Raw genomic sequence first — 27575 nt, 5'->3', positions numbered from 1 at the left:
TTTTTTTTTTTTGGTAACTTATTGTTTTATTAAGATGTACCTTGGTCTATTTTAAAGACATCTAAATGTATTAACTAATATTTTTTGTTAAGTTCATGTAATATTTCTTACAAAAATCTTTGTCAGAATGAAGCCTGTAATACTGATTAGTTTTCTTGCTTATACAATAAGAGGATTCACTAGATGGACTTCAAAATTCTGATTCCTGATAACTAAGCATAATTCTGTTTATAGGAGCCTTCTCTACTTAAAGAGATGCTGAACACCTATTTGATTCACTTAATGTTTTAAATATAAAGATAAGATTTTTACTTAGTGCTCCTTAATACTACCTCGTTTTATTATCTACAATAACCTTAAGGCAAATGCTATTATTATTCCAATTTTACCATTGAGGAAACTGAGGCTTACTGGGGTTAAGTTGCCCAACTGACATTAGTAAGTTAAGGAGCTAGAGTTAAATCCAGAGATTTGGAGCTTGCAATCTTAACACTATTGACTTACAGCCTTCCTACATAAATACATACTATTTGTTTACATACTAAATATGTAAATAAAACTATCCTAAAGTAGTTTGATTATAGTAAATAGCAGTACTTACCGTCTTATGCTTGGATGTTTCTACTTCACTGTGTAATTTCTTTTTTTCTGAATAACCAGATTTTTAGAGGTTATAGGGACTGGTTTCAAAGTAGAGTGCTGTTTATTAAGCGTCATTCAGGGAACTTAGTAGAAACTGGATTTATTTGCACATTGAACAGTTCCTTATCATGCATCAAAACCGGTCACTGAAAAGGTTGGAGCATTTCCACTGTACTTATCCTATGACTCCCACTCTCAGTTTAACTGAACTATTAAAAAACTTGAGGACAAGCTGTTTCCAGAAATGAACCTTTCAACTTCTCTAAATTCAAAAGCTGACTTCTCTGAGAACAAACAGTTTGTGCTTGTTAAGTGAGTTGTCAGGGTGAGTTCTTCAGAGGTCTGTATTTTTTCTCCTTTGAATAGTCTTATTTTTTCAATGGCTTAACCTCCTGAGAACTGGTGTGCTCCATTTCTAGCTTGGATAATTTTTACTATTGTTGATTACTTAATCCTGTTTGAAGGTTCACTACCTCCTTTTGGCTTATTTTTAGCACGAGACATGTTGAGATTTGATTTAGCTCGTGTGGGCCATAGGGTGTTAATATTTCCATGACTGAGTGTTAGCAGTGTGTTCACCAGGTACTGATACTTCCATTAGAGAAGGCAGTACTGTCAGAATACCAGAGACCAAGGGCTAACTAAGGTCTGTAGTTCTTGGCAGATGGTTGCTGTTTTCTTGAACCCTGGTGCCCAGGTGCAACTATTCAAGTACTAATAATAAGCAGAAATTACCCAAGGAATTAGAAGGCAGTTCAAGGGAAGTATTCATTTAAAAATAGTAACTCTAAATTGGCATCAGAGGATTACATCAGAAGCTTAAATAAAAATTTGACAAGGTACCAGAACTTGCCATCCTACGTGATGTGAAATTATTGTTTTGCAGGAAAAAGAGCAATACTTAATAGGCAGTGCCTTAGCTTTCAAAATCAGTTTCCTTAGAAAAATGTTCCACAAAAATGTTTGCACTAAACCACTATATTCTTTATTGTAGAGATTAATTAATGTATGCTAAAATGCATTCTTAACTAGCATTGTAAGCAGGCAGAATAGAATATGGAAAAGGTAGACAGTTATAACTTCCACATCTGACTAAGTAATCAAGTGATGGATGATGGTGTATCCTTTCTATTTATTTATTGAGCAAAAATATGTGTACATGGAAATTGGCATGCAATGAATCAAAGAAGCTGAATAGGTCATAATGACTGTCTCTAAACAGTTTAGAGGGAAAGACTCAAACTGAAAATCACACAATATACTCTATACTATAATCAAAGTATTAAGTGCTGTATGCCCCCAAGGAAGAGAGAGGCAAATTCTCTCAGGGAAAGTAAGAAAAGCTTCACAAAGGAATTAAATTCTGAGTTGAAACATTCATAGGAATGTCCTGAACAGAGAAGAGAGAAAATGGCATTCCAGGAAGAAAGACTAGCATGGTCACAGTTATGGAGGTTCAGAGAATAGTAATTTAATATAATATTAGAAGGAAATTGTACTGGGAGACAAGGTTGAAAAGAGTGGTTCAGTTTAGGTCATTTGGGGCCTCATGAGTCAGGTAATTACTAGGAACTAACTTTACTGCAGCCCATGGAATTTTAAGAATGGGAGTCATACAATCAGATTTATTTTATACAGGGATAATTCTGTGAATTATTGTGAAGGGTGGACTGAAAAAAGGATAGAATAAGAGCAAGGATATTAGATAGATGCAAGTATTGAAATAGTCTACTTGAAAAATGGTCTGGGCCTGATCAAGGCATCAGTAGAAATTTACAGAACAGATTTGAGAAACATTTCAGAGGAAAGTGAAAAAGAGAGAGGAAATAAGGAAGACTTTGAGCTTTCTGATTTGGGTAAATGATAAATAATTACATCATTAACCAAGACGAATTATAGAAGAAAGAGCAGATTTGGGTAGTGAAGTTGGATGCCATACTTCAAGGCCTGAAGAGGAAATGGAGAAAAATAAATTGTGCCTCTTGGAATAGGATTGCTAGTAAAGGCAAGAAGATCACTAAAGTTGGAGGAGGTAAGAAAAAGATTTTGATGTTTGGGGTTCATATGTTTGTTGAAATAAAAGAGCTTCAAGCATGTTTAAAAACTGAGATGAAAGATGCATGAAGGAAAGATCAGAAAACAGGGATGGGTGAACTGACAAAATGAGATGGCACCAACAGCCAACAACCTGGACCAAAAATGCAAATGGAAGTTTTATGAAGGAGAGGAAGAGAGTAACTTGCTCCTCTCAGTTGGGAGGGAAGGAAAAATATGAATATGATTTTAGATAACTATGGATATGGAAGAGAAAAATGTGAAAGTTTCAGTATTCTCCATGAAGGGAGAGTCAAGGTGATATACTAAAAATGAAGAACATAGAAGTGCATAAACCCAAAGATATGTATCTTGCCTTTGTGTACTTTTGAAGAGTTTCTGGAGTTGCTTCCATATTTCATGGTTGATAATATAAGCTTTGAAATCAAACATATCTGTCTCTGTCATTTATTACTTGAATGACCTTGGACAATTTTTGGGAGTAATAAGCATCATGTACCTTACAGGATAAAGTACTTATGAGAGCTTTCTTAAATGCTGCCAATCATTCTTATCGTCATTATCCTCTTCATCATAACTATACTTTTAAGAGAGTTTAGAGTTTTCAGATTTTTTCAGTGCCAAATTGTAAATATCAATAAATTCATGGGAACAATTTCATTTCTAGTAAGCTTCAGTAAGCTTAAATTCACTTGTCAAAATGTATATGTTAAAAGAGTTAGCAACTTAATAAATATTTGACAATGGAATAATGACTTATAGCTTACTTATTAAGCTCTTTTACAATGTTATGTGATTTGACCTATAAAACAATCTCTTTAATATTGTTACCAACATCTACAAATTCCATTTTACTGATCCCCATTTTACAGATGAAGAAATTGAAACCCAATTTGTCTATTCATTCACTCAATATGTACTTATTGATGGCCTACTTATGCTTGGCCCTGAAGCAAGCATATTAAGCAAAAAGATACATAATCTTGCCTTTATGGAGTTGCAGTCTACTGGAGGTGGGGAGAAATAGGCCACTACCGAATTATAAATGTAAAATAACAGGTGTTATAACAGCTCTGAGTGAAAAGCACATGGTTCCATGATAACATAAAGGAACCAAATCTTTTCTCCAGAGTGGGAAAATTCTTCCCTGAGGAAGTTATGTTTGATTTCAGATCAAAGATGAGTGGGAATGAATTGGTGAAAAAGGAGAGTAAGAGAAGAGCTTCCTGGGAAGAGGGAATCTATGAAATGTGGAAACTGTGTTTAAGAAACGGGAAGAGAGCAAGTGTGCCTGGAATCCAGGGAAGGGGTGTGTGATATAAGATGAACAGATATGTTCAGATGGAACTAGAAGATCATGTTAAGGTCTTCTAAACAGGACCATGTTAAGCAACTTGGTCTTTATTCTGATAGCAACAAGAAGGCTATAAATGATTCTCAGTGAGAGAATATTTTGAATTGATCTTCATCTTTCAAAGATTCCTCTGGTTTCTGAGTGAAGCATGGATTTGGTGAGGGAAGCAAAAGTAGATGAGAGAAGATGAGATAGAAAGCTATAGAAGTAGTCCAGGTGTCTGAGAATGGCAAGTCAGCCTTAGAAGGTGGTGGTGGTGACATAATAAAATGAAGAGAATCAGAACATTTAGAAGTAAAAATGACAGGATTGAATGGGGAGGAGTAGTGAAAAAGAGAGGTGTCAAGGATTACTTTTAGGTTTCTGTCTTATGTAAGTAGGAGGATAATAGAAGCATTCCCTAAGATGGGGCATGCTGGGTGACAAATAGATTATAGAAGAACAAGAACCCTGCAGTTCAGGCTTTGTATGTTGGCTTTGAGGTGTGCTTGAGATGACTGGTGGTGGTTCAACAAAGATATCTAAGCTAGAGACCCCGATCTGGAAATCATCCAGAGAAGAATGGGAATTAAGTTAAGGGTGCAGATAAATTTGTTTAGAGAGAGAGGGCATAAGATAGGAAGAGCCTTTATATTTAGATTCAAAATCCCTATTTTTTTTCTTAACATCATGCTGCTTTTGCATGTAACGTCTAATGCATCCAAACACAAAATCTCTCCATTGTGCTTTCAATACACCACTTGCTTAAGATAGGACCTTTCTAAGCTTGTCTATAAGTAAAATCAAAATGCAATCATAAAGAGGAACAAAATCAATAACTATTCTTTAATTTTAAATAATAATTTTAATTAATACCATGACTATATAGACAATTCCCAATATCCATGCATAAGACCATAGACTATCCATCAGGAAATGTCTGTACAGTTCCTATGTCCCTTTGGGCCTATGATTCATTCTTATTCCTTTTGGTTCATGACTGGATCAATGCCCCGATCCAAACAGACAAATTACACTGCTCACTATTATATGTCTCTTTGATCCACTTAGAATGAAATAAAATTAAAAATACACCCAAATTAGTCTTGTGCATATCATATAAGCATATATGATAATATCTAGTCAAAAGATTAGAAGGCCTTGCTAGAAAAACTGACCTAGTATTCTGAATATTTGGAGTCTAGTTGCAGTGTCACCATGAATGACCTTAGGAAAACAGCTCAAACTCTCTTGAGTTTCCGTTTCTTCATCTGTACAATCACGAGGTTGAACCAGGTCTCCAAGTTTCCTTGAATTCTAATATTCTGTAATCATGTGAACATTTTTGAAGGAACATGAAACATTCAGTAGATAGAAGTTGACGATCATCTTAAAGAAACCTTATTCACCATTTTTCCCAGAAAAAAATTTCTTCTGTCACGTCTGATTGTTTTTTGAAAAATAGCAAAGATATTCATATTGACATTTTTCTTCCAAGTTGATGCCGAGTGTGTCATCAGACTCAAAACCTGTTGGAAAAACAGTTCTGTACTTCTGATGGTTTTCTAATTCTAACCTGACATCGGGGCTTTTAACTGTGAATAGCCTCATGGCATTCTGCCTGAATTCTTAGTGTGTTTTCAGAAGTCTGACATTTCTGTTACACTTAAATTTGACCTCAGATTTCTTTGCTTTTCAGTTTACTCCAAGCTGCTTTTTTTAAAGGTCATTTGTTACATTGCATTTGGCTTTCACCCGTCACTTCAAAAGTTCTTTGAGTAAGGTATTGACCCTATATCGTTTTTCAAACTAGGAAAAGAAGAACAAAAGAGAAAAAGAAAGAAGATAAGAAAGAAGTAGAAATGACAAAATAACAAGTCAAATGGAAAAAGTTGAAAGATGTATTTTTCTGTTGAAATTTCACTTCACAATTCCACTGGTCCTGTTGAAGCTTGTCTGAATCCTTTGTGATATTCCTATAGCCCTCTGAGATGAGAGAAATTATAAATGTTTGAGGGAAAAGAGGAGGAATGACAATTCCCAAGTCAGATGACTGCAAAGCCAGTTTTTCATTCAGGGAAGACATAGGTTGATGTGCTGCTGTCTTAGAAACAGGGCACAAGTGCTGATTCCTTGACTTATGGCCCCACTACAATAACACATGCCAAAACTATGTTGTATATCCAAAGTTTTCAAAGTGATGTCTATAGTCCTAAGGATGTTTACAGCGATGTCACAAGATCGAAATTATTTCCATAAAAATTCTAAGATGTCATTTCTCTTTGTCACACTCATTCACTCATGAGTGTAGAGTGGGATTTTCCAGAGACTACATGACATGCGATATTGCAACAAAGTTAACGCTGAAGCAGACAGAGAATTCAGCTGTCTTCCATTAAGCCAGACATTAGAGACAAAAATGTTAAACAAGATCATTCTTCTCACTAAATTTTTTCTTTGTGAAAATATAGACATATTTCATAGAAACATAATGTTCATGTTAGCCAGTAATGGGTTTATTAATGTCATATAAAATGAATCGATAAATATTTCTTAAATGTCCTGGTTTTATTTCTAATTGGTTATTGTTGATGACATAACTCACATAAACAAAAACTCTTTGGAATCTTCCATAATTTTTAAGAGTGTAAAAGGGTCCGGATACCAAAAAATGAATTGGAGAACTTTTATTGTACGGCAAATTCTAACCACAGGTCAGTTTCTGCTTCTACCTTGAGCCAAAAAATTACCTAAATACTTGATACTCTTCATTTCCTGCCCATGTAAAGATTCAATTCCAACTTATTTCTCTGCTTGACTTTAAACTTTGTGTTTACCCTACATTGTTGGCAAAATATAGAGTTGATATTTCACTGAAGTTTCTTTGAAAAATGTTTATCTTGAAGTTGTTTTAATTTTACTTAATTTTTTCACATTTTGAAGGTTTTTGCCACGTCTTAGATTCTATCAACTTTTACAGTCAGTCTTCAAGGAGTATTTTTTCTTTGTGTCCAAATGTCCTCATTGGACAGTAAGCTATTTTTAGGTAATTCCTTAACAATTACCATACCCAGTTATATTTACCTTAGCTATGGTATCTTGTCCTTTTAGAAATCCTAGAGATGCAATTGTTAGCTCAATTCGGAAGCAACTAAACCCTGAATATATAGAATCACTGCTCACAAAACTCATATAAAACTGAATAGTAAGCCAGTCTTGATGTTTTTGCTTTTGACCATAATTGTTTTTTGCTCCTCTATTCAGAGATGCTTGGGAAACTAAATTAGATAGCATAAAGTTACTTAAATGGACATTTAAAAAATTATGAATAACCTTAAATCAGTGATTATTTCACTGGACTCTTGTTATGCCTAATTTTTTAAAATTTCATAATAAATGAAAATATGTTTCACCTTACATAATCTCCTCCCCAACAAGTAATGGAATTTTACTGATCTTGTATCCTTTTAATACCTCAAAACAGATAGATCTCCATTTATTACATTTTAAATTATCTATTTTCTTATTGATTATAAGGAAATTTCTTATAAATATAAACAAGGACCTAATTGACATAAGCCTGATGAATCTTCTAACGAGACTTTTGTTTATTCCCCAGACTCAAGGTGTTATGTCCATGCCTACAGTAATTAGTAATCCCAAGGTTAACAGGGTCACTAGAGAGTGGCTATGGTTTATTATCAGCAAAAATTATACTTATTTTTCAAGCAAATCAGGTCATTGGAAAGTACAGCAACCTGGCTTGTGGAAAATTCAAAATAGGTTGCAGTTCTTCTGATACATATGACATTTCAGTGTGTAAATATCACACCACAGTCAGAGAACTAATATGGGTAGCCCTCACGTCATTGAGGAGCGAGTTACTGAGCATGAAATGCCAACAACTATATCCCCAAAGAATGTTTACATAGTTTTAGACAACATCACAGGAAAGAAATGCCAGGATTTGTGGAACATGTTTGTCCATTGATCTGTGGCTAAGTTCATGGCCCTGAAAAGGTATTAAGCATAAATTCTTCAGAGGCAGAGATCCCTATTTGGGCCTATCATGTTAAAAGAATATTCTCAATCAACTACAAGATACGAGGCTTGTTCTTTTACTCAACAATGTGCACTCTTAAAAGGACATATGATTTGGATCTTTTTTGTAATGTAATATATTTGCAATTATTAATATATTTTCATAGTTAATTGAATGAGACTTACTTTAAAAATTATTATTTTTTTAGTAACCAATAGAACTTTCATATAGAAAACTTGAAAAACTAAGCATAAAAAAGAAAACTAAAGTCATCCATGACATTTCCATCCAGAAATTTTGTATTCATATTTTGATCCTTCCTTTTCCATCTTTTTTGTTAAGCATATGGAAAAATGCACACATTTTTCTAAATGGTATTATACTGCACAAATTGCACAATTTTTTCATAATATTCTCATATTATTAAATATTATTTTAAATTTTAATGACAGCATGTATTTTATCATATGGTCATAGCACATTTAACTTAACTGCTTATTTTTAGATATTTATATTATTTCCAATTTTATTTGCATACATATATCCTCACACACACCTTTGATTATTTTCTTAGGAAAAATTCCCGAAGTAGAATTGCTATGTCCAGGAGTAAGCACATTTTAAAGATTCTTTTCAAATACATGTTCCCATATATTGCCAGCAATATATGAAAGAGCCCATTTCCCAGGAACTTCACCAACACTGCCAGCATCTCTTTTAATGTGGCCAACTCTTCCTAAAATAGTCAAATTCAAGTTATATTTGGATATGTTTTAATGTCGTTAAGCCTTAGTCACATCTCAAGATGTCTTGTGGTTCATTTCTAGGCAATTTCTCTTCCAATTTCTTCCTGAACTTCACGTAACAGTAATGAATAAAAAGAGACATTCCTTTCTATGAAGGTGAAAAAACATTCTTCCCAGCATTTGCACATGTTAATACAATACATAATTTTCCTTTTGGACTATACTATACAGATATTACTAGTTTTTTGTTCTCCTGTTCCTGAGGAGCCTGGAAAAAAAGAAAATAAAACCTTCTTTTCCATTACCTTCAGATTTGTTTTTCTCTTACTGTTTGACTGAGAGGAAAAAAAAAATCTGGAATTTGTATGAGTGGTGTTTGTGGAATTAAGCCTATTGCTACCAATGTAAATTATCTCAGAGCACAAGAAATAAGATGGGCTCCATAGTATGATTTTCTTCATTTTTATCTTCATGGCCAATGCGTTTTTATTAATCACTCAACATGTATGGAGCATGGTGCTAAATTCTAGAAATAAAAAAAAGAAGATAGAACAGTCTTTATCTTCAGTTTATATATTCACTAGCTGAGGAATGAAGATACATATATATAAAATGATAAATCCTAATACACACTAGCATATCCTAATTGCCCAGTGGATTTAACCACTCAAGGCCCTTGGAGTTCAGAGAAGTGATTACTAAAGATTGGCGTAGTGGCCTTCAAGGGGATTTGATCCACATTTTGAAGGAGGACTAAAACTTTAAGAAGAGAAGGGAGCGTGTTCCAAGCAGAGGTTACAGTGCTCACAAAGGTGAGAATGAGCATAGCATTTTCAAAATAAAAATAACATACAATAAGCCAGAGCAGTTTATTCAGTATTACAGTAGTAGAAAAATCTGGAGTGTTCAGCCAGCCTTGAATATCTAAATGAATAGTATGGGCCTGAGAGGTCCTTTGAAAATAGAAAACCATTTAATGGTTTATGAGAAATGAACTTACAAAATAATTCAGGAAATTTTATAAGGTATTGCTATGAAAAATGCTAATACCAGCATCAGATAATTATGGCCTAGCATAGACAGTTGCAGAAGAAATTGAAACAAGTGTAGATGCTAGAGCCATTGGGATAGAAAAATCAACAGAACTTGGCAACTGATGAGATATAGAGATAAGAGACTACTAGGAATTCCACAAATATATTCAGTTATGCTTGGACTAGGGATATAAATGATTGAGCCTATCCTCAACCATGCGTATAGAATCCCATAAAGAAGGGTGTGATGAACTCAACAGGGGGCTAGAAAGTGGCTGGGCTAGAAAGACAGCTTCACCGGTAAATTGATGCTTGAGCTTTGACTTCAAGGATGAATAGAACTTCACCAGATAGAAAGGGGTAAGAATTAAATGAAGAGGGCAAAGAGGGAGAAAATATAACCATTAAAATTTCAGGCCTGCATGACTGGAGAAAGGTGATATCACAGACTGCAAGACAGAAGTCTGATAGTAGAGATGTTTTAGGTGGAATGATAATTAATTCAGTTTAGACATTTCTCAAATATGTGGAGAGTGTCCACCAATCTAGAGGCAATGGGGACACATACATGAATGAAACAGGCAAAATTTTTCTGCTTTCAGAGTGTTTACCTTCTAGTGTTTGGAAGTAAGTACATAATTACCAGTATAGTGTTCACCAAAGGTTTTTGTTTTGTTGTGATGTATGTTTTCTGTTTTTCCTTCTTTGTTGTCATTCACATCAATAAGATAAAACAGGCACACAGGAAAGCATGGATGACTAGTATCGGACCTAAGTCATCGCTGAGGCAACAAAATATACCAACTAACTATTCCCTCTAAGACTTCAAACTGTCCTCAAACTGACCTTGACATCTACAAGCCACAGACAAATGGTTTAGTAATTGAGAATAATAAATTAGTCAATCACATTTCGTTAGGAGAAAATAAAGTCTTAGTGTGCTAAAACAAGCTGACCTTCTTCCAACTTTGCATTTTTATTACACCATTTCTACTCTCCATCTGTGCTTGATGCTATGCTAAGATCTTCTGACCTTAGCGGTACTTCTTGAGATGTGCCTGGACTACATTCTCAATAGGTCTTATTGCTAGAATGTTCATAGGGAGAAAATTACTGGGAAAGTATTTGCAGGTCAGAAATAAGGGTTTTGGATGACTAACCTTGGAAGTGAAATTCTTGTTGCAATTAAAATGCTCAGTTTAAATGAAGAAAAAATATGTAACCTGTTTAAGCAGTGCATTTCAAACTGCTATCAAGGACAGTTGGGAGATACTGAGTAATGCCATTTTTTCCTTTACACTGTAGCTGCATAGTATTCATTTCACCCTTCAGTAACCTGACATGTTGAAAAGAGACTAGGCATTGGAGACTTTAAAGTTTTCTGACCTCCACAGTATTGAGAGCCAGTCTTTAGAGCTCTCACCTGACTGGTTGAAAAGCATTTTATTTGTTCCCATACAAAAGGATTTGGGGGTTTTGTTCATTCATGTCTTTGTTTTTAAGTGAATTACTATAAAAAGTTTCCTTCAAGTTTTAAATTATACATACTAATTTTTTAAGACTTGTTTAAAATTAATTGCTCTTATCAATACCCTTGTTATATCTACTAATCTACATCTAAGTATGGTACCAAAGTTATATCTAGGCACTTCCCAGGAGCTAGAGATAATTGAATCTAATTCTACTGATGGAGCAAGAGAATGGCAATCGGAGGAGCCCATCGGAGGAGCACAGTCGTCCCTCAGTATCCTCAGGAGATTAGTTCCAGGACCCCTGCGGATACCAAAATGCAGAAGCTTAAGTCCCTTATTTAAAATGGTGTAGTACAGTCAACCCTATGTACTCACAGATGAGAGACCTGCCAATATGAAGAGCGACTACAGGATTTCAAATGCTAACTAAATTTAGTTCAGTAACAAACTTTTATTGTGTCTAATTGGTGCTAAATCTTACAACAGGCATTTGCAGTCCAAAAATGAGTAAGGCATAGTTACCCTCAAGAACTTAACCGTCTAGTAAGATTTAGCTGTATTAAGTTATTTGTGCTTATTTATTGTAAGATACTTTAGATTTCTGGTTTTCATAAATACATGGCTAAATAATAAGCAAAGATTTTCATATATTTTAGAAAATATCTTCTATATTCTATAATCCACATTTTATAGGCAGGAAAGCTGGCAGGGATCTGAAAGTCAAAACAACTTTCTACTGCAGTTCATAGGAGAGTACAGAATATGAAAAAAGAATGATTATTTGGTGCTAATGAACATCTTAATTGATTGTGAGATTATTATTTTATCTAATGCATTGGGGGTGAAATTAATTCTCTGTTTTCTTGATATTTCTCATGCATTATTTTATACTGTTAACAGCTTAGTAGATATGTTTACTTTGTATTAGTTTTCCAGATCAAGAAATTCGTGAAGTGGCAGTTCAACAGTTAGACAACCTCTTGAATGATGAACTACTGGAATATCTCCCACAGCTAGTTCAGGTAAGAACAGCAGAGTTGCCAAGGAATTCCAGGATTTTAACCAATAATTCTCTAAAACAGTTCCCAGTGAATCAACAATAGACTACATAAAAGTGATAATTGCAGTTTGGCCATCCAGGGGGCTAAAAAATTATAGATCATATGTCAATATGGGTACGGCAGACATTCTCTAGCCAAAATTGGTTACAGTTACAAAAAAGGTATATAAACACCAAAAGGGAAAATTTTTAGAAAATGACTTCACTTATTAATTAGAAAAAAATAGAAATGCTTGTGATAAAATATTTGTATCCAACTGTATATATAAAACAATAAAAAATTAACCAAATAAATATTATGTAGAAAATAGTCATTTACTAGGCATCTGCTCATAATATTTTTCTTGCTTTTCCCATATTCTAATATTAATTATAGATTTTATAAAAGTAATTTCTAATAACCAAATTCTGCTGCCAGATAGTACACTTTTATGACATCAAATGTCACAATATTGGAGTAATTTTGGAAAATAATATAAATTTATCTAGAAATATGATCAAGGATTTAGTCTGAATATGTTGAAATATAAACAGTTACACAAATGGTCATGTATTGATATATGATTGAATATCCAAAATATAAGCAATGATTTTTTTTCTAAGTTAACTGCATACTGAATGCTGAATAGGTCTAAAATAGTGGTCTTTATGTTTTTCTTTTGTCTTGCTTTTAACACAGGTATTTTCTTATCTGAAATGTCAGGTTGTAGTTACAAACTATTTTAAATGCCAGGTGCCTCAGGTTTTGAATTTAAGACAGGAGACCCTAAGACTGAAGTGAGGAGCTTCTATGAATAGACTTGAATGCCATGTTACTTTACAAACAGAATATGCACTTCTCTAAAGGCCTCCTAAAGAGAGAGCTGGTTTAGAAATATATATACCATACAGTTGCTTCTACCACTCCTTATAGTTGTGACTTCCCTAGGCTTGCCAGGATAGTGTAGTGAAAATGAAGATTAATGCAACTTGCAGGAACACTATTCATCTCATGCCTCATGAATATGGGCAACCTGCTATATCTAACCCAACTCAAAAAAGTAAGTTTTTACAAAAGTTTATATAGATTAAATCCATTTAAAAACCCCAATCTGAATCAATAACACTTGGCACCAGGAATGTCGCTGAGAGCCATATGCCTGTAAATGCAAATTCGTAGACAAGGTGCACACAGGATCCAACATAGCAAATACACAGAGGTAAAGATAAGTAACGTTGCAACTATTCCCTAACTAAAAATGATGATTATAAACTCATGTGAGATGGAAAAAAATCTATAATGTGACTGGAAAATAAATGAAAGTTGGGAAGAATTTTCAAAACATTCATTGTGGGGTTTGCCCTTACTCTTCGGTGCTCCACCCTGACTTTAAAACTTTCTAAGCATGAAAGACCTTCAAGATGGTGGAAGAGTAAGATGTAGAGATCACCTTCCTCCCCACAAATACATCAGAAATACATCTACATGTGGAACAACTCCTACAGAACACCTACTGAACGCTGGCAGAAGACTCCATACTTCCCAAAAGGCAAGAAACTGAGTAGGGCAAAAGAAAAAAGAAAAAACAGAGACAAAAGAATACGGATGGGACCTGCACCTATGGAAGGGAGCTGTGAAGGAGGAAAAGATTCCACACACTGGGAAGCCCCTTCACTGGCAGAGACGGGTGTGGCAGGGGGGAAGCTTCGGAGCCACGGAGGACAGCGCAGCAACAGGGGTGCGGAGGGCAAAGCGGAGAGATTCCCGCACAGAGGATCGGTGCCGACCAGCACTCACCAGCCCGAGAGGCTTGTCTGCTCACCCGCCGGGGCGGGCGGGGGCTGGGAGCTGAGGCTCGGGCTTCGGAGGTCTGATCCCAGGAAGAGGACTGGGGTTGGCTGCGTGAGCACAGACTGAAGGGGGCCAGTGTGCCACGGCTAGCCAGAAGGGAGTCTGGGAAAAAGTCTGGAGCTGCCGAAGAGGCAAGAGACCATTGTTTCAGGGTGCGTGAGGAGAGGAGATTCAGAGCACCCACTAAACGAACTCCAGAGGCAGATGCGAGCCGCGGCTATCAGCGCAGACCCCAGAGACAGGCATGAGACGCTAAGGCTGCTGCTGCAGCCACCAAGAAGCCTGTGTGCAAGCACAGGTCACTCTCCACACCTCCCCTCCTGGGAGCCTGTGCAGCCCGCCACTGCCAGGGTCCCGTGATCCAGGGACAACTTCCCCTGGAGAACACACGGCACCTCAGGCTGGTGCAACGTCACGCCGGCCTCTGCCACCAGCATTCTCGCCCCGCATTCCATACCCCTCCCTCGCCCTGGCCTGAGTGAGCCAGAGCCCCTGAATCAGCTGCTCCTTTAACCCCGTCCTGTCTGAGCAAAGAACAGATGCCCTCAGGCGACCTACATGCAGAAGTGGGGCTAAATCCAAAGCTGAACCCCAGGAGCTGTGCGAGCAAAGAAGAGAAAGGGAAATCTCTCCCAGCAGCCTTAGGAGCAGTGGATTAAATCTCCACAATCAACTTGATGTACCCTGCATCTGTGGAATACCTGGATAGACAAGACATCATCCCAAAATTGAGGTGGTGGACTAAGGGAACAACAATATATATATTTTCTTCTTTATTCTCTTTTTGTGAGTGTGTATGTGTATGCTACTTTGGGTGATTTTGTCTCTATAGCTTTGCTTTTACCATTTGTCCTAGGGTTCTGTCTGTCCTTTTTTTTTTTTTTAATTACTTTACAATTTTTTTATTTTTAAAAATTATTTTTTAATTGGTATGTTAATAAATTTATTTTATTTTATTTTTCTTTCTTTCTTTTTTTCTCCCCTTTTTCTGAGCCGTGTGGCTGACAAGGTCTTGATGCTCTGGCTGGCTGTCAGCCATGTACCTCTGAGGTGGGAGAGCAGAGTTCAGTACATTGGTCCACCAGAGACCTCCCGGTTCCACATAATATCAAATCGTGAAAGCTCTCCCAGAGATTTCCATCTCAATGCCAAGACCCAGCTCCACTCAACGACCAGCAAACTACAGTGCTGGAAAACCTATACCAAAAAACTAGCAAGACAGGAACACAATCCCACCCATTAGCAGAGAGGCTCTCTAAAATCAGAATAAGGTCACAGACACCCCAAAACACACCACCGGATACAATCCTGCCCACCAGAAAGACAAGATCCAGCCTCATCCACCAGAACACAGGCACTAGTCCCCTCCACCAGGAAACCTACAAAACCCACTGAACCAACCTTAGCCACTGAGACCAGACACCAAAAACAACAAGAACTACGAACCTGCAACCTGCGACAAGGAGATGCCAAACACAGTAAGTTAAGCACAATGACAAGATAGAGAAACAAACAGCAGATGAAGGAGCAAGGTAAAAACCCTCCAGACCAAACAAATGAAGAGAAAATATGCAGTCTATCTGAAAAAGAATTCAGAATAATGATAGTAAAGATGATCCAAAATCTTGGAAATAGAATGGAGAAAATACAAGAAACATTTAACAAGGACCTAGAAAAACTAAAGAGAAAAACAAACAATGATGAACAACACAATAAATGAAAATAAAATTCTCTAGAAGGAATCAATAGCAGAATAACTGAGGCAGAAGAACAGATAAGGGACCGGGAAGATAAAATAGTGGAAATAACTACTGCAGAGCAGAATAAAGAAAAAATAATGAAAAGAACTGAGGACAGTCTCAGGGACTTCTGGGACAACATTAAACACACGAACATTCCAAGTATAGGGGTCCCAGAAGCAGAAGAGAAAAAGAAAGGGACTGAGAAAATATTTGAAGAGATTATAGTTGAAAACTTCCCTAATATGGGAAAGGAAGTAATTAATCAAGTCCAGGAAGCGCAGAGAGTCCCATACAGGATAAATCCAAGGAGAAACATGCCAAGACACATATTAATCACATTATCAAAAATTAAATGCAAAGAAAAAATATTAAAAGCAGCAAGGGAAAAAAAACGAATAACACACAAGGGAATCCCAATAAGGTTAACAGCTGGTCTTTCAGCAGAAACTCTGCAAGCCAGAATGGAGTGGCAGGAAATATTTAAAGTGATGAAAGGGAAAAACCTACAACAAAGATTACTCTACCCAGCAAGGAACTCTTTCAGATTTGATGGAGAAATTAAAACCTTTACAGACAAGCAAAAGCTAAGAGAATTCACACCACCACACTAGCTTTACAACAAATGCTAAAGGAACTTCTCTAGGCAGGAAACACAAGAGAAGGAAAAGACCTACAATAACAAACCCAAAACAATTACAAAAATGGTAATAGGAAAATACATATCGATAATTACCTTAAATGTAAAAGGATAAAATGCTCCAACCAAAAGGCACAGACTAGCTGAATGGATACAAAAACAAGACCTATATATATGCTGTCTACAAGAGACACACTTCAGACCTAGGGACACAAACAGACTGAAAGTGAGTAATGGAAAAAGATATTCCATTAAAATGGAAATCAAAAGAAAGCTGGAATAGCAATTCTCATATCAGACAAGATAGACTTTATAATAAAGACTATTACAAGAGACAAAGAGGGACTCTACATACTGATCAAAGGATCAATCCAATAAGAAGATATAACAACTGTAAATATTTATGCACCCAACATAGGAGCACCTCAATACCTAAGTCAAATGCTAACAGCCATAAAAGGGGAAATCGACAGTAACACAATACTAGTAGGGGACTTTACACCCGACTTTCACCAATGGAGAGATCATCCAAAATGAACATAAAAAAGGAAACACAAGCTTTAAATGATACATTTAACAAGTTGGAATTAATTGATATTTATAGGACATTCCATCTCAAAACAACAGAATACACTTTCTTCTCAAGTGCTCATGGAACATTCTCCAGGATAGATCATATCTTGGGTCACAAATCAAGCCTTAGTAAATTTAAGAAAATTGAAATCATATCAAGTATCTTTTCCAACCACAACGCTATGAGACTAGATATCAATTACAAGAAAAAAATCTATAAAAAATACCAACACATGGAGGCTAAACAATACGTTACTTAATAACCAAGAGATCACTGAAGAAACCTAAGAGGAAATCAGAAAGTACCCAGAAACAAATGACAATGAAAACATGATGACACCAAACCTATGGGATGCAGCAAAAGCAGTTCTAAGAGGGAAGTTTATAGCAATACAATCATACCTCAAGCAACAAGAAACATCTCAAATAAACAAACTAACCTTACACCTAAAGCAATTAGAGAAAGAAGAAGAAAAAAACCCCAAAGTTAGCAGAAGGAAAGAAATCATAAAGATCAGATCAGAAAGAAATGAAAAAGAAATGAAGAAAACAGTAGCAAAGATCAATAAAACTAAAAGCTGGTTCTTTGAGAAGATAAAGAAAATTGATAAACCAATAACCAGACTCATCAAGAAAAAAGGGAGAAGACTCAAATCAACTGAATTAGAAATGAAAAAGAAGATGTAACAACTGACACTGCAGAAATACAAAGGATCATGAGAGATCACTACAAGCAAATATATGCCAATAAAAAGGACAACCTGGAATTAATGGGCAAATTCTTAGAAAAGCACAACCTTCCGGGACTGAACCAGGAAGAAACAGAAAATATAAACAGACCAATCACAAGCACTGAAATTGAGACTGTGATTTAAAATCTTCCAACAAACAAAAGCCCAGGACCAGATGGCTTCACAGGTGAATTCTATCAAACATTTAGAGAAGAGCTGACACCTATCCTTCTCAAACTCTTCCAAAATATAACAGAGGGAGGAACACTTCCAAACTCATTCTGCAAGGCCACCATCACCCTGATACCAAAACCAGACAATGATGTCACAAAGAAAGAAAACTACAGGCCAATATCACTGATGAACATAGATGCAAAAATCCTCAGCAAAATACTAGCAAGCAGAATCTAACAGCACATTAAAAGCATCACACACCATGATCAAGTGGGGTTTATCCCAGGAATGCAAGGATTCTTCAATATATGCCAATCAATCAATGTGATACACCATATTAACAAATTGAAGGAGAAAAACCATATGATCATCTCAATAGATGAAGAAAAAGCTTTTGACAAAATTCAACACCCATTTATGACAAAGCCCTCCAGAAAGTAAACATAGAGGGAACTTACCTCAACATAATAAAGGCCATATATGACAAACCCACAGCCAACATCATTCCCAATGGTGAAAAACTGAAACCATTTCCACTAAGATCAGGAGCAAGACAAGGTTGTCCACTCTCACTACTGTCATTCAACATAGTTTTGGAAGTTTTAGCCACAGCAATCAGAGAAGAAAAAGAAATAAAAGGAATCCAAATTGGAAAAGAAGTAAAACTCTCACTGTTTGCAGATGACATGATACTATACATAGAGAGTCCTAAAGACTCTACCAGAAAACTACTAGAGCTAATCAATGAATTTGGTAAAGTAGCAGGAAACAAAATTAATGCACAGAAATCTCTTGCATTCCTGTACCCTAATGATGAAAAATCTGAAAGAGAAATTAAAGAAACACTCCCATTTACCATTGCAACAAAAAGAATAAAATACCTAGGAATAAACCTACGTAAGGAGACAAAAGACCTGTATGCAGAAAACTATAAGACACTGATGCAAGATATTAATGATACAAAGAGATGGACAGATATACCATGTTCTTGGATTGGAAGAATCAACATTGTGAAAATTAATCTACTACCCAAAGTAATCTACAGATTCAATGCAATCCCTATCAAACTACCAATGGAATTTTTCACATAACTAGAACAAAAAATTTCACAGTTTGTATGGAAACACGAAAAACCCCAAATAGCCAAAGCAATCTTGTCAAAGAAAAACGGAGCTAGAGGAATCATGCTCCCAGACTTCAGACTATACAAAAAGCTACAGTAATCAAGACAGTATGGTACTGGCAGAAAAACAGAAATATAGATCATTGGAACAGGATAGAAAGCCCAGAGATAAACCCACGCACATGTGGTCACCTTACCTTTGATAAAGGAGGCAAGAATATACAATTGAGAAAAGACTGCCTCTTCAATAAGTGGTGCTGGGAAAACTGGACAGCTACATGTAAAAGAATGAAATTAGAACACTCCCTAACACCATACACAAAAATAAATTCAAACTGGATTAAAGACCTAAATGTAAGGCCAGACACAATAAAACTCTTAGAGGAAAACATAGGCAGAACACTCTATGACATAAATCACAGCAAGATCTTTTTGACCCACCTCCTAGAGAAATGGAAATAAAAACAAAAATAAATAAATGGGACCTAATGAAACTTAAAAGCATTTGCACAGCAAAGGAAACCATAAATGAGACGAAAAGACAACCCTCAGAATGGGAAAAAACATTTGCATTGAAGAACTGACAAAGGATTAATCTCCAAAATTTACAAACAGCTCATGCAGCTCAATATCAAGAAAACAAACAACCCAATTCAGACATGGGCAGAAGACCCAAACAGACATTTCTCCAAAGAAGACATACAGATTGCCAACTAACACATGAAAGGATGCTCAACATCACTAATCATTAGAGAAATGCAAATCAAAACTAACAATGAGGTATCATCTCACACCAATCAGAATGGCCATCATCAAAAAATCTACAAGCGATAAATGCCTGGGAGTGTGTGGAGAAAAGGGAACCCTATTCACTGTTGGTGGGAATGTAAATTGATACAGCCACTATGGAGAACAGTATGGAGGTTCCTTAAAAAACTAAAAATAGAACTACCATACGACCCAGCAATCCCACTACTGGGCATATACCCTGAGAAAACCATAATTCAAAAAGAGTCATGTACCACAATGTTCATTGCAGCTCTGTTTACAATAGCCAAGTCATGGAAGCAACCTAAGTGTCAATCAACAGATGAATGGATAAAAGAAGATGTGGCACATATATACAATGGAATAGTTCTCAGCCATAAAAAGAAATGAAATTGTTATTTGTAGTGAGGTGGATGGACCTAGAGTCTGTTGTACAGAGTGAAGTAAGTCAGAAAGAGAAAAACAAGTACCATATACTAACACATATATATGGAATCTAAAAAAAAAAAAAGGTCTGATGAACCTAGTGGCAGGACAGCAATGAAGACGCAGACATAGAGAATGGACTTGAGGACAGGGGAAAGGGAAGGGGAAGCTGGGACGAAGTGAGAGAGTGACATGGACTTATGCATACTACCAAATATAAAATAGATAGCTAGTGGGAATCAGCCGCATAGCAAAGGGAGATCAGCTCGGTGCTCTGTGACCACCTAGAGGGGTGGGATAAGGAGGGTGGGAGGGAGACGCAAAAGGGAGGAGATATGGGTATATATGTATATGTATAGCTGATTCACTTTGTTATAAAGCAGAAACTAACACACCATTTTAAAGCAATTATACTCCAATAAAGATGTTAAAAAAAAAAAAACTTTCCAAGACATAAAAAAATCCTACCCTGCTGATTATTTTCTGGAATAATGTAATTTTTGTTATGCATTGTTTTATTAGAATTAAACAGGCTATATTAAAGAGCAATAAGAATGGACTTTAAGACCATAATGAAAACAGAAGGTATGGCTTATAGCTAGAAATCAAATAAGATACAGACCCAGAGGTACTGCAAACCACAAGCCGTAACAATGCAGGTAGGTTTCAAGAAGAGAGTTCATAATAATGCAGTATGCACCAAAAATATTGCCTACCTCCTAGATGGTGAGGCAGGATGCAGGTGGAAATTGTAGCAGTAGACAGAGTGAGCAGGGAGTTTGGAAGCAAGGACGGCAATTCAAGATCAATAAGTAGTTACTGGGTTCAGAAAGAAACCACAGGGAAATCTGAAAAGAAAGCTAAAAGATCAGCACAGAAGTAAATTCTGAGACATCTCTCCTGGTCATATGCTCATAGGATATGTTCACTATAAGGGCATGAACACAACCCGTGGTCTAGTCAGTCCAGTATTAGCATGTAAATTAAAGAAGCCCGCAACTGCAGTTTAAGACAACACGCATTATGGTCTTTATATATTCAGACAACATTGAGAGTTTATGCAAATTTTCTGAAATCATCTTTGACATTCTCACACTTTGGGAATTCATAAATGTTCCCATCCTTGCGGATGGTTAGCATACTGAGGTGTTTCTTCCGGTGTGCGTTAAATGAATGTTGTACCCGCTTTTTTCTGCTGTCTATACTGTGATATAAAACCTGGCTTAAACTCTGTGTGTGTGTGTCTGTGTGTCTGTGTGTTTGTGTGTGTGTGTGTGAGAGACTTAAATGGCTTACTGGGCAACAAACCGTAGAAGCTTTGCTTCTCAAGCAGGAATAAGCATTTTTAGAAAGATAAGAAGAAAACCGAACTTTCATTTTCACAACTTATTCAGATTCCTGAGATGATGGGGGCCCAGATACTGACTGCCGATGGTAAAGTCCCTATAGAATGTGGGTGGAGGTCTGAATTAGGTCCCTAAGGAGATCAAAGGTTGCTATTGATGATTGTGTTTCCCACCAGGTTGGGTATACTAGAAAACATTAGAAAGTTGTTCCCAGTGCAGATGAAGGCATGGGAGATTTGGGGATGGGTGAATTATGGTGGCAATAGTCAGCTTTGAAACCTATAAGGAAAGCTTCAAAGCCTGCAGATTAATACTCAGTTGGTGATTTCAGTTAAGGCTTTGAGTGTGTATTAATTTCATCTCCAAAAGAAAAGAAACATCTACTGCTTAATAATGCCATTTTTATATCCAAGATACTGTCCATGATATTATTTTTTGTGCCAAGATTCTCTTCCTAGGCATGGTTGAACTCCACCAACAACCTGCTCCTATTTATTCTCCTGTGATACTAAAGCAAAAATAAGGAAAGGAAGCAGACTACACACCCCCAATTGTGTGTTGTGTGTATGCTCTGTTATTAGTTATACACCAGCTAATAAAGCTATCAAATATAAACATTTTGTTAAAACGTTGATGCTGTTTTCCCTGTCTTTCTCAAGACTCTTAGGTCCCTTTGTATTCTGCTATAATTTTGTTACTGAGAAAAAAAAAAAAGGAAACTAATTGTATCTCTTATTTCAGGCTGTCAAGTTTGAATGGAACCTTGAAAGTCCTCTAGTGCAACTTCTGTTACACCGCTCACTGCAAAGCATCCAGATTGCCCATCGTCTTTACTGGTAAGATTAACCAAAATAGGTTAGGATGCCTTTTTTTATTGTCAACTTTTCTCTGTGGGGCAGCTTTCCCTTGTAATTGATACAAACTTCCACTTAAAATTCAGCCAAATTTGAGTCTTTGTCAAGGTTATTTTTATCTATGAGTATAATTTAACTGTCATCATCTTCAAAATCTTCCTTTCGTACCATTGCTGCTCTTTAAATCCAACCAGAATTTTAAATCTGGATGATACCTTTCCTATAGCTTTAAATCACAAGGTCTACGTGTGATCACGTCTACTTGCTGAATATTTCAATATAAAATCTAGTTATAAGAGTGTGTATGTTTTGGAAGAATGTATGCTTTAAAAGCAATTTCTGTACAACATTAGTTATAAACAGTGGGGTCTAAAGACCAATATGTGCTCTTTAAGGTAAAAATTCCTACAGCACTAAACTTTTCCCAAAGCATAAATTTTGAATATTATTAGTGGAGAAGTCAGACTTATTTAAGAGATATCAGAATTCCTCCCATCATAACCTGCTCCTGATCCTACTGAACAAGATATTCTTTGGATGCTGTTCTCCCTACTTTTATTATAACATTGTAAATCCACACAAAAATTTTAGCAATTACAAATGTCAGTGACCTAAGGATGAAATTGAATCTATCCTTTGTCCTCACATATGTATAACAAGCATCATTTATTGGCTTCAATTGCTAGTGGAGAACTTTAATAAGAAAAAAAGGAAGTCAATATCATTTTTGAATATCATGTTTTTCTGCTTCAAAAAACATTACTCATGTTGACATCACTCTTCCCATGAAAATGACTCAAGGATTTCATAGCAAAATAGAAATACAAGGAATTGTCAAGCACTAATATTTGATTTGACGCTGAATTTCATTTCAAATTCCTAATAGAAATGCTAGGGCATTTTCCTCTAGTATGTCAGTATAATTAGGCATCAGATACATTGGCCAACAGTGGGCCTTTCACTAAATAGACTCTCTTATCCAGCTCTGAATTAAGTCTTATTCCCTACCATTTTTCGATCAGCTACTTTGGTGCTAAGGGAAGTTAAATGGATACACTTGTTGGTGTTTCACTGTCATAATAAAGCTAGAACTCCATTAACCCCAATGTTTATTTCCCTTAAAACTTCAATTCTTTTCACTTTTCACTTTTTTTAACATATGTTTATTCAAATGAAGGTATATTAAAAAATAACATGACCACCTAACAATCTTGATTTAAATATTTGAACCAAAACATAATATAAAATATATAAAGTAAAAAAGCATATAGAAAGATAATTTTAAAAAAATAGAATAAAATATTAAGGACTTATCCTAATACATTGATTGTTATAATACTAATTCTAGAGCCACCTTAGTAAGTTCTTCACCTGCTAAAAGGGTGTGAAAAGTGGAGTAATTTGAAAGACAACAATGAGTGCAAAGTTGTCAATCAATGTCATACTTGCAGATTTACAATAAATACAATAATGTCACTGTTTCCAAAGAAGTTAGGAGGAAAGACTTTCTAAGTATAGTTCTCACCCTTATAAAAAAGAGAAAAACCAATAACAAAGCCCGTTTCTCTTCTCACTGATTTAAGAAATTGAGTAAGTTAGAAGGGCTAGGAAAGAATATAAGTTATAAGTAAGAAGGGCTAGAAAAGAATATAAGTTATAAATGGACTGCTTGTTTCTGAATGCTTAATTTGTGAAAATATGGAAAAGGAAAACATGGAGGGAAATTTTTAAATACCCACATTCTTTTAAAACTTAAATAAAAATTAAGAATCAGGCAAAATATCCTAAGCATCAAAGAACATTACATATATTTAGAATATATCTTGGAGTTAAAAAATAATAGCTGCTGGTACATAGCATCATATTTAGGGGACATTTGTTTGTAGAATAGTGATTTTTTGTGTGTAGAGTATTGAGTTAAAACTTTAAAGATGCAGCTCAGACCCTGCATGATACACTTAAAAATATTCTCAATATATCTTTCCTTAAAAAACAAAACAGCAACAACAAAAGCCGATACCCTGTAATTTTAAAACAAAAAGGTAGAGATCCATCAGACATCAGTTTAATGATTTTTTTCCACTCGGGTGAGCTCCTGCTTCCTCATATTCAGCATTTTCAACACTGAACGCAACAACTTACCCTGCTCACTCAGGTCTTGGAGGCTTTTCCGGATCTTCCCCGTTTCTCACGAATATGCCCAGTTGTTTACCAAGCCCTATAATCCTATACCTCCTAAATAGCTCTCCCCCCATCCACTGCTTCCACCTGTCACTGCCACTGATCAGAAGGTTGCCTCATCGGATACTGAGTTATGAATAAACAGGCTTGCACAGAAACCATCTTGACTACTTGCCATCACTGTGGGTAGCTTTCCTGAAAAGGGAAATTGACTTGGAGTTACTGTTGGAAGGGTGATGTAGGATGAGTATCCCCTATTCTTCATGGAACGGGAGTTAACAGTAAGCTTTGGATTGGGAAGGTTTAAAAGCTTTCAATCACAATTTGCACCCTAAAAGGTGACTGTAAATGGGTACAGTAGCATCTGGAGTTCACAACTAGGAGGCCCCTCCCCCATCATACAACAATTATAGAAACTCAAACTCAGTGCCCCTTTCCGGTTTGAATAAGAAACAAACAGCTGTCACTAGCTGATAGTGAGATATTGCGTTGAATGGGGCTCCCCAAAAGATATACCTACATCTTAACTCCAGGAACCTGTAACTAAGACCTTATTCGGAAAAAGGGTATTTGAAGATGTAATTAAATTTAAAATCTTGAGATTAAATCATCCTTTATTATCAGGGTGGGTCCTAAATCCAATGACAAGTGTCCTTATAAGAGACAGAGGAGAAGATGCACACAAACAGAAAAGGCCATGTGGAGATGGAGTCAATAAAGCCCAGAGCCAAGGATTGTCCCGAGTCACCAGAAGCTGGAAGAGGCAAGGAAGGATTCTCCCCTAGAGCCTTGAAAGGGAGTACAGCCTATCTTGATTTCAAACTTCTGGTGTCCAGAACTGTGAGATTAATTTCTATTGTTTAAGACATCAGTTAGTATTAATTTGTTATGGCAGCCACAGGAAATATACAGCAAGGAAAGGACTGTATGAAGGGCTCTGACTAGATTGGCTCTGCTGTCACATCATGCAGGAAGCTTTCCCTGACCCTCTCCGCAGCCACTCTCCAGGGTTGGTTGAGTATTGCTCCCATGTTGTGTCCCGGAGTATACTCTGCATGACGCAGCCGATGTCATGTCACACGACCTTAACGCTTCTGCTCCCCTGTCTGCTTCCACTCCTAGTCCGTAGAGTGGCTAACGATGCAGTCATGTCATACTCGTCAGAATACTAATCACACCAATGTCGGGAGCTCAAGAGGTGCTGGAAAAAATGTTCTTAAAATCATGAAACCATAGAAATTTCTTTAAGGCTGTCAGTATTTTCACATGCTGGGAATTCAATGCATTCTCAAAGGCACTGTTAGTGCTCTAGCCAAATCCCCTTTACCTGGCTGGTGGACCCATCTTGCAGTTTCTGTGAATATTGACTGCCAACTGACAACTGCCTCTTCTCTGGAGAGTTGTTCTCTGCTAACATAGCTACCTGGCCTGGGAAGTGGGAAATCTTTAAGGTACAATTTACATTCCAGAACCTCCCCAGGGATGAATCAAAGCTAGATTTGACCTGACCTCCTGGTTAACTCCTTCCCCTCCCCTACAATGCTTCTCTTACTTCCTTAAAGGTTTTTTCCTAAAGAGCACTCCTTCAGTAAATCACATACACCTTAATTCCTGTCTCATAGTCTGTGCTAGGGAAGCTTACCGAAGATAAGCATTTCTTTATTGAAGAAAAAGAATTTAAATATGTGTTTTTTAAAAATTGGAACATCAGTATGCTAGGGATGTGTCACAAATGGAACAGCAATATTGCAGTCTTTCATACTCCTAATACTAGTTTGATTGAATGAGCTCCAAGAGAACCATTTTGAATCGAAATCTGTATAAATTGTTTTTTAAGGCCTATCCTACAGAACTCTGAAAGCATTCCCTTCAAAGTGTGGGGATAACCTGAGATGAAACACGCATTTGCAAACTCTCTAAGTGCAGCAATTTTTTTCTGTTTTATTCACTGATATAGCCAAGCACCTAGGACAGTACTTGGCACTTGACAAATATTAAATAAATTTTTACTTAATGAATGAATAGGACAAAGTTTCCCAACTGGGTACATGCAGACTTGTGACATAAGAGGGCTGTTTGAGCAGTCAGTGCGTCTTGATGCCAAACAAATTTGGCAAGACTAGAACGATGTCAGAACATTAGCCCAATCAGGTACAAGGCAATGCATATCACTAGTGAAGTCAAAACTGGATTGGAGGGAGAATATGAGCAGAAGTCAGGGACTAACCTGAGTCGGGAATTAGGGCCTGAAAAACAAGCTGATGCAATGTCTGCTGGACCAGTTGGGAGAACCATGGAGTGAATTAAGGCCGTGGTGTCTCTGGGATCACGAGGACTTTCTGAGGTGGCCCATGGTATTAAAGGACTACGTGAGCTGTAATATACTATGCATAAAATTGAGATGATGCGAAATCTGCCCATTCATTTTCTCAACAATCTAAACTTATCTAGAATTTTGGGGCAATTTCTGAAATCAGGGACTACTCTAAATAAAGCAAAATAATGTGGAAATTTTGCATCATGTGATTTGAAGTCCTATGTTCCCCTTACCCCCTCTCCTAAATATGTCTCCCCAGTGCCTGAAATTCTCTCATTATCAAGTCACTCCTTTAGGTTAATGTTGTTCCCTCCCAGAATTTCTCTTCTCATGTAAAAAGTATATATATTCAGAACATAATTCTTATGATGAATTAGTTTATCATTTGTTCATTTATGTGACAAATGTTGAGACGTTAGACATTGTTGAACTATTAAGGATATGGGAATAGAATCTAAAGAAGAGTGGATATATGTATATGTATAACT

The 27575-nt window shown here is 36.4% G+C and overlaps 1 protein-coding gene and 1 long non-coding RNA gene across 3 annotated transcripts in view; one reads left to right on the top strand and one right to left on the bottom strand.

Annotated features, from left to right (window-relative positions):
* The window catches only part of LOC309641242, a 74852-nt gene extending 62512 nt beyond the window's left edge, over positions 1 to 12340 (bottom strand). The window contains exon 1 of the long non-coding RNA XR_014252572.1: positions 602 to 12340. This is a non-coding gene — a long non-coding RNA (uncharacterized lncRNA). The remainder of the gene's footprint in view (positions 1 to 601) is intronic.
* PIK3C2G (phosphatidylinositol-4-phosphate 3-kinase catalytic subunit type 2 gamma) overlaps positions 1 to 27575 on the top strand; it is a 398571-nt gene that overhangs the window by 153999 nt on the left and 216997 nt on the right. For both annotated transcript variants that reach the window (XM_082421031.1, XM_082421032.1), the window contains 2 exons: positions 12253 to 12346; positions 22477 to 22571. In XM_082421031.1, coding sequence (XP_082277157.1) covers positions 12253 to 12346; positions 22477 to 22571 — 189 coding nt within the window. The remainder of the gene's footprint in view (positions 1 to 12252; positions 12347 to 22476; positions 22572 to 27575) is intronic.

This window comes from Balaenoptera physalus (genome assembly GCF_965194825.1).
Source record: "Balaenoptera physalus genome assembly, chromosome: 13".
In the NCBI taxonomy this organism is placed as follows: Eukaryota; Metazoa; Chordata; class Mammalia; order Artiodactyla; family Balaenopteridae; genus Balaenoptera; species Balaenoptera physalus.
This window is presented reverse-complemented; position numbering and strand designations above follow the sequence as displayed.